This window comes from Mastigoproctus giganteus, chromosome 4, assembly GCF_048544385.1.
Source record: "Mastigoproctus giganteus isolate SK-2022 chromosome 4, ASM4854438v1, whole genome shotgun sequence".
Classification (NCBI taxonomy): domain Eukaryota; kingdom Metazoa; phylum Arthropoda; class Arachnida; order Uropygi; family Thelyphonidae; genus Mastigoproctus; species Mastigoproctus giganteus.
Window position 1 is genome coordinate 121,765,747 of NC_143578.1, and position 13,344 is coordinate 121,779,090.

The following is a 13,344-nucleotide window of genomic DNA, read 5'->3' on the forward strand; positions in this document are numbered from 1 at the left end:
AAAACAGGCTAAAAACAAGGGAACACGAGTTTAGAGATAAAGTTACCTATTTAAAACACATTGGAAAACTACTTCAAGCTTTGTTTTGAACAGGTCAGGAACTTCTCATTTCACCTATCCATTCCCTTTAATAATTAGTCTAGTTCTTCCTTGAATTTATTTAAGCAATCAACTTCCAAAACAAAAGATGGAAGTGTGAGCCAGCATGTGGTTGATTGCTGGAAAAAGGCAAACTTCCACATCTATTCTGTAGCAGTCCTTCCCAATTTGAATTTATGCATCCTCGTGCATAATCTGAGCAAGAGGAAGAGTTCCATCAGCATTGAGCTTGCTCAATGCAACCAAAGCCTTAAACACCTCAATCAGATCACCTCATGGGTGGCGTGTCTCCAAACGCTGCAATTTGCAGAACTGAAGCCTTTCTTGGTAAGTGCACCCCCTTTGTTTTCCTCACCAATCTCTGTACTTGTTCCAGCAGCTCCATATCCTGCCTAAAATGAGGCCTCCAGATCTATAAGCAGTATTCAAGATGTCGCCAGGCTACTGCCTTATACGAGGGGCATTCAAAAAATAAGTTACACCTGCCGCCATCTCTTGGTATAATTGTGCAACAAATGTGGCACCTATGCGGAATGGAGTTCATATTGTGCACCCCTGGTAGGTGAGTTTTGTTGACAAAGCAGTAACAGTTGTGTAGGAGCAAGCGTTCATAATGGCACGTCAGCTAGAATGTTACTCCAAGTTTGAGGTACGTGGAACAGTACGATTTTTGTGGGCGAAATGTCTGAATTGTTCTGAGATTCATCGTTAAAGAACGGCAGTGTATGGGGAAAATGCAATGTCGTATCCAGCCATAGTGAAGTGGTGCCAGCAGTTTGAAAGAGGTTGCACAGAATTGATGGATGCTGATCGAAAAGGAAGGCTATCAACATCGACCACTGCACGTTGATGAAATGATTTGCAATAATCGAAGACTGACAGTCGCAGAAATGGCATAGGAGTTGGATATTTCGATAGGCAGTGTTCATTCTATCGTCCGTGAACACCTTGACTAACCCAAATTGTGTGCACGTTGGGTTCCTCATTTACTGACAGACAAACACAAAGGTCAACCATTTTTTGTCTTCTTTAGCCTTCCTTCAATGCTATTCTGTGGAAGGCTATGACTTCTTATGCCACATCATCACAGTTGATGAAACATGGGTGCACCATTTCACTCCAGAACGAAGAGTGCATCTATGGAATGGATTGGGGGCCTCCGTAGCCAGGTGGGAAGGAGCAGCAGTGCGTAGCACACGCTTCTTGATTAGACCGAGGTTCGAGCCCGTCACCACCAAATACGGAGGATGCGGAAAGGTCAGGGAATGACCACTGCATATCCCGGAGCAATATGGCCTTAGTTGCTAATGCTCCTAAAAAAAACCAAATAACTAACTAACTAACTATGGAATGGACACACACACACACAACATCGCCTGTGCAGAGGAAATTCAAAGTTGCAATCAGCAGGAAAGGTCATGGCCACTGTGTTTTTTGACTGTGAAGGAGTTGTTTACAAGGAATTTATGGCAAAAGGCACAACAACTAATGCTGCCTCATACAGCCAAACATTACAGTCTTTGCGAACAGCCATGAAAAACAAGAGGCCTGGAAAGTTAAGCAAAGGTGTTGTTCTCAATCAGGACAATGCCATGCCACACAATGCAAGCACAACACGACACTTGCTCCAAAGTTTTGGATGGGGGGTATGGTAACATCTGCTGTACAGTCCTGATCTTTTGCCTTCTGACTATCACATCTTCAGCAAGCTGAAAGAACATTTAAGGGGACAACGATTTACAAACGATGAGCAGGTGCAAACAGCAATTCGACAATGGCTGAATGACCAAGGAGTGGGTTTCTATTATCGGGGAATTGAACGGTTAGTCACACATTCCGAGAAATGTTTACACCCACTCGGTGACTGTGGAAAAGTAGTGCAAGATATGTGCTTTCTATTGCACAATGTTACATACCTCAATAAATGACTCTTGGGCTACAATGGTCAAGTGTAACTTATTTTTTGAATTACCCTCGTAGAAGGTATAATAACCTTCTAATCCCTGCTAGTAAAATTACTGTATAACATTCACAAAATCCGATAGCTCAGAGAACTTCATATTTCACTGCACAATTACCCTCAGGTCTTTTTCATTTTCCACTACTCTGAATGTAGTAATACACAGTTGGTATGTTACTCTGGGGTTATGCTACTCACATGCAGTGCTTTGCATTTTGTCAGTGTTGAACTTCAATTGCCATTCCTTAGCCCAAGTGCCAACTTTTCTGGATCTTGTTCAGTAGCATACAATCATTACTGTCATTAACCACCCAGCTAACCTTCATATCATCTGCAAACTTAGATATCAAGCCTGATATATGTTCATCAATAAATACAGAAAACAACACTGCACCAAACCCAGGGGATCCCACTAATAACATTAATCCACAAGGGGCCGTGTCCATTAATAAAAACAGTGTCTTCTCATACTCAACCATCCCTTTATCCATAACAGAACTTGCCCTTAATGTCACACTGCTCCATTTTCAGCATGCTTTTAGGTATGACAGTATCAAAAGCTTCCCTGAAACTGAAATATATGATATCCAAATTATTTTTTGCATGTAGTTCCTTTGTAACTACATCACATTATCCAATCAAATTGGTCAGATAACATTTCCCCTTAACAAACACATGCTGCGTCAGAATTACAACAGCCTTGTCTAGATGATCCTGCATCACTTCTTTAACCAGTGACTATTTTTCTTGGAACAAGTTAAACTAACAACGTCTGCAATTACTTATGTCAACTTTTGATTCTCCCCTCCCTTTTGTGAATTGAAATGGGGATACATTTGCACATCTCCAACCTCAGGGGCCTCCTCAGAATACAAAGTTGCTCTCATATTTATGGATAAGAGTTTGCTTAACTGGATAGAGCCCATCCACTCCTGGTGCTATTCTTATGTTTCATTTCAAAAATTTCTCTTCCACTTTCCTCTCAGTTATCACAATAAATTATATTAGCTCTCTATTACAGTTTGATAAACTTCTGGTCTCCATTCTCTACAGAATTTCTCATGTGTGTGTGTGTGTGAATATAGAAGCAAAATACTCATTCAGCTTGTCAGCTACCTGAGCAGGATCATAACCAGTCGAACCATCAATATCAAGTGGACCGATCTGATTCATCCCCTGCCTTCTAGAGTTTACATAAGTAAAGAAGCCGTTACTGTTTTTCTTCACATCCTTTGCCAAAGATTTCTTGTAATCTGAATTCACTTGCCAAATCTCCTTGTGACTTTTTGATTACAGACTAGCTTATATCCACCATAGACTTCAGTGTCACAAGATAATTTATATGCATCCCATGCATTTTTCTTCTCTGCCAGGACTCTCATTGCTTCATTTGACATCCATTTAGGCCTAAACCTTGAACAGTATTTTTTTAGTTGGTATGAAAAGCCTAGTAGCTTCCAAGATTAATTCCTTGAATGCTTCCCATTTAGAATTTGATGTTGGTGACATCATCAGTTGGTCCCACTGTATAGAATTTAAATACTGTCTGAGACCACTGTAGTCACCTTTATGAAAGCAAAAAACCCTTCCCTTCACCCTTGATGGTAATTACATTTTTAAGTACATCCCACATCAATATATTATGATCACTGTCACCCAGTGATTCTTTTATTTGCAGACTGTTAATGCATGATTTATCACTGCTGATAATCAGATCAAGAGTATTACTTGTTGCCTCTTGAACATGCTGCTGCAGAAAACAGTCATCTAATAAATCCACAAAAGTCTTGCTAGTCTGTGAGTGACCAACCCACAAGTTCCAGTCAATACTTGGAGAGTTAAAATTCATTCCCCATTATGAGACATTCTGATTTACTGGTCCACTCTATTTCTCTATATAATTGTTCATTGTACTCATCAGAGTCATTAGGCCTATAACACACTCTTATCCTCATTTCTGCTTTTCCAGTGCTTATGTCAGACAAAACCTTATGCCACTTGACATTGCACTGCCCACCCATGTCAACTGGATACACTGCCTTAGGTTTTACGTGCTTATTAACTAAGAGCATAATCCCCCATCCAAATACATTAAAGGAGGCAGCAAAGGAGGTAAGCAAACCCTTGTCACAATTATGAGAACATCTTTGGATTCAGGAGAGGCCCCAACGGACTGGATATGTGCAAATGTATCCCCAATTCACAAAGGGGGAACAAAAAGGACACGAGTTATTACAGACCTGTTAGCTAACTCTGTTCTAGGGAAAATAACAGAGTATATGGTTAAAGAAGTAATGCAGGACCATATAGACAGGAATGCAATTATACTGCAATCACAGCATGGATTTATTAAGGGGCGATCTTGTCCGACCAATCTGATTGGCTATTAGGATGAATTAAAAAAGCAACTGGATGCAAAAAATAATTTTGACATCATATACTTGGATTTCAGGAAATATTTTTATACTCTTTTATATGTAAGAGTACTAATTAGAGCAAATTGGCATTAAGGGGAAATTACTGCTCTGGATAAAGGGATGGTTTAATGGGAGAAGGTTAGGTTTATAATTTTTTGGGGCATTGGCAACATAAGCTATTATGTATGAAGACAATTTGTGGAGGGTTAAAAATAAATTCTGGTAACTTCTGAATCATGACACCTCATCAAAGGATTAAAATGTAAAAGGAAAAAAAAAGTGGTATTGAAAATATATGTTCAATATTTTAAACACATGTATAGAAATTAACACATTGCAAAAATTTAAAAACAACTGATATGTTGTCATTGTTAGACAAATTCTGAATGAGCATATAAGGATCAGCCAGACGGTTAAAAGCAGTAAATACATATTGTTACAATCTGTACAGTAAATTAAAATATGCTTAATGGATAAAATGGTGTCACAGGACTTGGGTGGGAGAAGACAGAGAATGTTTGTTAATGGACACTGATCTTTAGCATTATCATTAGTAGTGGCATATGATGCAAGAAAGCAAGCTTATACAGTATCAGCCAAATAAAAACCCACTTCCCATTCATATATCCATTCTCTCCAAAAGTTAGTCTTGTTCTTCCTTAAATTTATTTACGCTATCAACTTCCACAGCGACAGATGGAAGTTTACCACTCGCTCAACCACTCGCTGGCTAAAGGTAAATTTCCACACATCTATTCTGCAACTGTCTTTTCTCAATTTGAATTTATGTCCCCTTAAGTGCCTAATCTGAGCAAGCAGAAGAATCCCATCAGAATTCAGCATGTTCAACCCATTCAAGCCTTATACGCTCAATCAGATCACCTTGAAGGTGTCTAGTCTCCAGCTGTTGAAATTTGCAGAATTTAAGCTTTTCTTGGTAAGAGCACCCCCTTTGTTCCACTCACCAATCTCATTGTCCTTCTCTGTACTCATTCCAGCAGCTCTACATTCTTCTTAAAATGAGGCCTCCAGACCTGTATGCAGTACTCAAGGTGTGGCCTGACCAATGCCTTATACAAAGGGATAATCACCTCCTTATCCCTGCTAGAAAAGTTCCTGTGTATCATTGACAAGACCTTATGAGCTGCTCTGGTAACCTGTCTGTTGCTCATAGAATTTCATGTCTGACTGCACAATTACCTCCAGATCTTTTTCATTCTCCACTACCCTGAGTGTACTACTACACAGTTAATAAGTTACCTTGGGGTTACTGCTACCCATGTGCAATACCTTGCATTTGTCAATGTTAAACTTCAACTGGCATTTCTCATCCCATCAACCCAATTTTCCTAGATCTTATTGCAGTATCTCACCCTGATGACTGTCGTTAACCACCCTGCTAATCTTTGCATCATCTGCAAACTGAGCATTAAGCCCGTTATATCTTCATCAATATCATTGATAACATTAGTCTTTGTGAACTAATATTATTAGTAGAGTTCTGGGCTCATTGTTGTGTTCTACATTTATTAATGATATTGATGAAGGTATATCAGGCTTAATGTCGAAGTCTGCAGATGATACAAATGTTGGCAGGGTAATGACAGTAATCAGGATAAGCTACTGCAACAAGACCTAAAAAAATTGGGCTGAGAAATGGCAGTTCAACTTTTACATTGACAAATGCAAGATACTGCATATGGGTAGCAGTAATCCTAGATTAACATACCATCTGTGGCACTACACTCAGGATAGTGGAAAATGAAAAAGACTTGCATGTAATTATGCAGTCAGATACAAAATTTTCTGAAAATGCAGACAGGCTGCCAAGACAGCTCATGGGAATTTGTCTATGATATTTAAGGACTTTTGTTAGCAGGGATAAGGATGTGGTTATCTCATTGTATAAGGTAATTATTAGGCTGCAAACAAGTCTGGAGGCCTCACTTTAGGAAGGATCTGCTGGAATGGGTGCAAAGAAGGCAATGAGATTGGTGAAGGGAACGAAAGGATTGTCTTACCAAGACAGGTTTCAGTTCTGCAAATTGCAGCATCTGGAGACTTCACATCTGCCAGTTGATCTGATTGAAGTGTTTAGGGCTTTAATTGGATTAAGTAAGCACAATGCTGATGTCATTCTCTCTTTGGCTCAGACTACATACACCTAAGGAGTCATAAATTCAAATTGAGGAAGGATATGTAGAGGTTTCAACCTCCACACAAAGTGTTTCAACAATCAACTACCTGCTGGCCTTTAGCTAACAGGTGATTAAATGTTGGAACACACTTTAAATCTGTTATTGTGGAAGTGGGCAGTTTGAATAAATTCAAGGAAGAACCAGAGAAATTATTGGAGTGATGTGGGAGGTTTTTTCCCATCCTTTGGCTGATGCTATATAAGCTGGCTATCTTGCATCATATGTCTCGACTACCACTACTGCCACTAATAATAATAATAATATTCAATAAAATCAATTCAAAAACTTGTAATTATTAAGCTTATATTATACAGATCCATAAATGACTTACTTACTTTATCAATGCAGTTCACTTTAATGTTTTCTACTGACTCAAGAAGAAAAGATACAATGTCTGCATGATTGCCTTGCACTGCACAATGGAGAATGGTCTGACCTTGCTGAAAAAGATGTCAAAGATAGTGTGTGAAACGAAAAAAACCATCTAAATGCTGCTACCTATATGTTTTACAATTCATTAAAGAATACTGTAATAGCGCCTTTTAAGAAACTATATTTGTTTCAGGCTATATATAAACCACTTGCTGCAGAAACTGCAGAAACCATCTTTAAGGAATTGTTGTACATTTGAAAAAAGTGCATGAATACATAAGTGATTCACTTTTTGATGCAGTGCAGAAACACTAGCACCATATGACTGGATATTTTGTTGACATGGAAACTGTTAGTACTTGTCATGAACACTTGATCAATGGTGTGTGTGCGTGTTGCATGCAAGAAAAGGTGATGGGTGAAGTACATGTCTTACTATGAGAGTATAACGTCATTATTATGTGTTTGAAGATGTTATTATTATTATTATTATTAATAATAGCCATATGGTGCAAGGAAGCCTGAGGCTTATGCTGCACCGGCCAAAAAAAAATTCCCTATTACCCTGAGAGAGAGAGAGAGAAGTAGAAAGGAATCACCAAGAAAGAGAAGAATGATGATATCCAGCTCAGGACCCTGGGTGTGCCAAGCCCATACTCACCAGATGTGAGCCCCTGGGGGTGTATATATATCAGTAAAACAAAATCAGTATATAATCCTAGATACTTTACACTGCTGGCTGGAGAGCTATATCTCACATAACAAGTAAAGGGTAATTGACTGACAGGAAATAAAGTGAATTTGACCTCTTTTATTCACAATCATAGTCAATGACCTACCACATTTTGTAGAGAGAAGTGGTACCAAAATAAATGTCTACTGCAGTTGTCAAACTTTACTTCCAATCAATAATCAAACTGATGTAAATAACTTTCAGGCTGTTGTCAATTCTTTCACTGATTGGGAAATGTTCGGCTACTTTCACAGGACCAAGGATAGCTAAGTCTTTAGAAAATTAGCATCGATGGCATTGCAGTTCCCAGAATTTCTGAAGCTCTAGAAGTCATTTATTGCATGATGTAATTTTGATATACATATCCAGAATAGTTTGAGCCAAGCAAAAAAACAAAAAAACAAAAAACAAAAAACATTGATTTCATTGAACAATAGACGAGCAGATTCAAAGATCCACAGTTCTTTGTATTTCTATTTAAAGTGACCATACTTCCAATACTGGAGTTTTCTGCTCTGATTTAGAACCCTCAAAGCATAACTTGGATACAGCAAATTAAATTACTAAAATTAAAATTCATCCATTATCATTATAGATGCAATCCCATTATCTCCAATCAAGTTTTCCATCCAAATTAGCGCTCCTCTTTCAAGATGCAATCTTTGAACTCAACTGAATCAATCTTCTGTATCATATTTCTCTTAATCAACTTCCCAGATCTGCTATTGAGGTTAGAAGTATACAGGAACACTTTCTCTAAAAGAACTATGCATTAATAAACGCACACGACTTTAATCTATCATTGCACACTTCAGTTTATGCTCATAATTTTAGGTATACAAATGTATTGAATACTGTTCTGCTGTACACAGATTTGGGCATGTGTGCCTTTAATAATATTTTCCTTCTTAGTTGGCAGCACAACACTTGTGGTACTCTACGTCTAGACAGCAGCTACACTGTAAGAGTGGTTCTTTTCAAAATATTATTTCTATTCACTTTGCAGGATAGTAAAGGCCCTCTTAACTGACATACTGGAACTGGCAGTCAGTTGGTTAATAGAAAAATTATTAAGGCAGCGAATCATAAAAAAGTATACATAAGTATCGTAAGAATTTTTATTTTCATTCAAAACTAACATAAGTACATTTATTTACATAAAATGAGTAATTTTCAACTGTCTAAAAAAAAATGTTGAAATTTGTTGTGATATTTTGCAGATAGTCCTTCCACATTTTTATAAACATCATATTATTGATTCAGGCTGTGGTTCAATATAATGTACAGCAGCATGAGAAATTTTTGGACATGGATATGATTCAATCTTTCCTTCACATTTAAATCCATCTGTTTTCCATCATGGTGTATATGATTTCTGCAGCATCCACAATTTCATTTTCCAACAAATCAATAGAAAACATTATTGAATCCATTGTCGTATGTCTTCTTGCTGTAAATCTTTGGAACTTTCAATTTGCCTGAAGTCAGTTAATAAACTATGTTCATTATCTTCATGTAGTTCAGGACTTTCTTTAGTGCTGTCAAATTGGGCCAAAGTTTTCTCAATGATTTAGTACATGCTGGACTTTGAATTTCATTCCTGTCTAGTGCTATACTACAAACACAGCTTTGATGTTGATGACAACAATTCTATATGAATCATTGTCATCAACATCAAAGATGTATATTCATGTCATTCTTTCCAAAACTTAACGTTCACCTGGGTGATTATTTGGTTATTTGGAGCAGGGCAGTCAACATGGCAAATCACACTGTCTGAATAGATTCTGATGCTTCTAAAATTTATGGAGTTTCTGGGTGTACTTTTAATTCAAATTCTAAAAATCCAAAATGTTTTTACGCATCATGTACAACTTTTTTAAAAACAGTGAGAACTGTTTTCTTAGATACATATGCCATATATATACAATATATATACTACTGCCTTTGCAACCAACAGGTATAAATGTGTCCAGGCAATTTATACAAGTCAAGGACAGTGTACCTCACCAACATTACTTCAGCTGTAAAGCTAGTACCCCATGGACTTGAACTACCAGAACCACCTCTACCAGTTGTTCTTAAATCTGACATGTGTGATCTGGAAAATGATATAAACTACTGTAATGAAGAAATTCACGACTCTGTACCACATCTGTTTACACAAAGTGAATTTGATGATCTTGTGAGAGAATAGACTTAAATTTAACAAAAGGGTCTGTAGTGCTTTTAGGGTTAAGACTAAATTCAAGAATCAATCTGCTAGTCCCAAGAACAGTTTTTTCATGGTATACATCATGAAAAAGAATTGGTTCCTCATTTTTCCAAAGAAGGCTCAATGATATATTGCAACAACTTTCCTGCAGGTATGAACATTTTTGGAATTTTCTACCAACAAATAAGAGGCTATTTATTGACTCACAGAAGCAAAGCCTCAAAGGAGTTCTCCTTAATGAAAATGAGTATGCATCCATTCCGTAACCTCTTCAGCACACTTAAAAAAGAAAATTATGAAAATGTTAAGCTTCTTTTGAAAAAAAAAATCAGTATAAGGATCATGGTTGGCTAGTGTGGGGAGATTTCGAAGTTAATGGTCTGCTACTCAAAAAACAAATTGGTCACACAAAAATGCCTTGCTTTCTGTGTGAGTGGGCTAGTGAAGAAAGAAGTGAACACTGGGAAAAGCAGTTGTGGCCACTAAGGCAATCTGTGGTGCCAGGTTCAAAGGACATTAAAGATGAGCCACTAGTAGTTCGAAACAAAGTACTATTACTTCCTCTGCACATAAAGCTAGATTCAATGAAACTTCATCCAGGCTTCTTATAAAGAAGGAAATTGTTTCAAGTATGTTTGCACTTAAATTCCCATCATTCACACACATAAAAAGTCAAAGCAGGAATTTTTGTTGGACCCCAAATCTGTAAGCTACTGCTAGATTCTGTATTTGAAGAATCCATGAACCAAACTGAAAGTGACATTTTGAATAGCTTTAAAAATGTAGTATGCAATTTTTTTGGAAACAATAAACACCCAGATTATGAGACGATCATGAGTGACATTCTAGAGAATTTCAGAAAACGCTGCAATATATGTATTAAAGTAACTTCTTGCCCTTTCATCTCAAATACTGTCCAAAAAATTAGGTGAAGAACAGGGGGAAAGAATCCATCAGGATATAAAAGAAATGGAAAAAAGGTACCAAGGGAGACTTCACTATATACTGGATGCTAAAATGATGAATAGCCAACAAAACTAGCTGTCCAAGGAAGTCAAAAAGGTGCAACTTTAACTCAGTCTAGCATACAGAAATACAGTTTGCAGCCATCTTATGCTTGACAGGAGGACACAATCTTTAACATTTCTGATTTTATGATTTTTATTGATACTAGCATTTTTACATGAAAGCAACCTATTTGTAAAATCTTTAAAAATACAAAATAAACTGGAAGTTTGAGGCATGATTTCCATTTTAATTCAATATAATTGAGAATACTATACTAAACTCAGTGTTTTTTTTGTAAAAAAATAGACGCCGGTACTCATTCTTTGCTATAAGGAAAATTTGAAAATTAAAAGGATATCAAAAGTACTCTGAAAATTTTTTTTTCCTGATATTGCTACCTTAGTAGTAATGTTTTAAGCATAAGAACAACAAATTAAGTGTATTAACACACAGTTTATTACGAATAAATTTATTATTCAAGTATATAAAAAAATAAGCAAAATGTGAGTAAAATAAGTAAAAAATAATAACATAAGTAAAAATAATTTCATAATAGTTTTTGTAGAATATTCCAAATTTTTATTAAGTTCTCATCTGACACCCTATGCAGGGTCGGCAACCTTTTTTGAGTGAAGAGCCATTTTTGATCTAATTAAAAAAAACAAAGAGAGAATCCAAAGAGTGGCACCTCAGCAAAAGCTGGGAGGAGGAGGGGGGGAGGCGAGAGTTTTTTTAAGAAATATAATAGTGGAAGGTGTTTATTAAAAAAATATATATTTTTTGAAATATTATTTATTAATACTGAAAAAACGTAACAAACATACAATTAGGTATATAAATTAATGTGACTTTTGCTGATGAACTTCTTGAGCGAGTCTCTCAACATCATTTGAGTATGTCGTAATTAAACATGCTGAGCTTTAAACATGCTCGCATTGTTCAGATGACAGTTTCTTGATTTATTTTTAATATAGTTCATGTTCAAAAATATTTCCTCGCAGAAATACGTCAAACCAAAAACTGAGAGAAGTCCAAACACAAATATTTTCAAATTTATATATGGGTCCGGTAACCCATATATAAATTACACAAATCAAACACAATTTGGTCTTGCTTTTTCACTCATCTATTGCTGTCCATCTGTGTAGAATTTGGGCAGCCTTTTGCCTCTCCAAATCCTCAATTTCAGTTTTAAGGCATTTTAGTCTTGCAACTCCACATGTCCTTGATTTTTAAGTCCTCTAACTCCATTTCAAATTTTGCTTCATGTGAGCTGTAAAGTTAAAGAGCTGCAGTTACATGTTAAAAGAGCAGCATGCAGCTCGCGAGCCACAGATTGCCAACCCCTGTCCTATGCCAACTTCTTTTCTTCCTCTTTGTGTGTCAGTTGCTGAATGATGTTTCAGAAGCAGCCATGAAGCAACATATTTTGCTGGATCGAAGAGGGTCAGCCTACAATTTTAAGAAACAGTAGTGAAGAAACTGTTTTTATCATCAGCGAAGCGCTGGTTGGGCTGGCAATCAGATTCATCTGTGAAAATCCTCATTCACATTCACTTGATGAAACTGATATCGTACTCAGAGCGTCCATCAAATACTTCAATTCTTCTGAAACTTTCTTATCAATTAGATATCCCCAAAATCCACGATTGTTATTTCATTTAACTGTTTAACTGTAACCTAATTGACAATTTTCTAACTTCACTTTTACCAAATGCCAACAATTCATGTTTAGAAGGATTAATACTGTTGTTGTCCTCATTTTCTTTCTCTCGTCATCAGTATTGTCGCTATTTCTTAAAATTGAATTTTTTCTTTTCTTTTTTTTTTAAAATGTCGGTGTCATTCGGATATTCAGGTACTGTGACCAGGTAAACAGAGATAGGGAAAATTTACGTAAAAATGTGGATAATGCACTTCCGCGAAACAACAGATGATTATTTTCTGGGTTTAAAAAAGAAAATCACTTTGCTAATTCTCGAACAAGGAGCTTACAACTGTAATTCACAAAGGTGTCAATTTACGACCCACCCGGAAAGTGAACTAAAACAACATTTTAAATTTTGTTAATTATCAAAAAAATTTTCTCATTAAATGTTTTATTCAGTAAATATAATTGTGTATTGTACTTAATAAAATTTTTGAATATTTTCAATTTTACTTTTACATGCAACAAGATATGGAAAATGTAACACACTAAAGAAATCTAACTTTGAATTTTTTTGAATATGGCCCCTGTACGTGAAAAGGTTGGACACCACTGCAGTTGTAGGTGGGCCAGAGGCCATTGGGAATACACCTTGTTCTCCTCACTCTTGACTAGCGCGACTCCTCTGTATATG

General features: G+C 36.5%; 1 protein-coding gene across 1 annotated transcript in view; it reads right to left on the reverse strand.

Moving 5' to 3' along the window:
* Positions 1-13,344, reverse strand: part of LOC150087031 (uncharacterized) — a 346,277-nt gene that overhangs the window by 202,121 nt on the left and 130,812 nt on the right. The window contains exon 5 of the mRNA XM_090371763.1: positions 7,010-7,114. Within this exon, the coding sequence (XP_090227889.1) occupies positions 7,010-7,114 (105 nt within the window). The remainder of the gene's footprint in view (positions 1-7,009; positions 7,115-13,344) is intronic.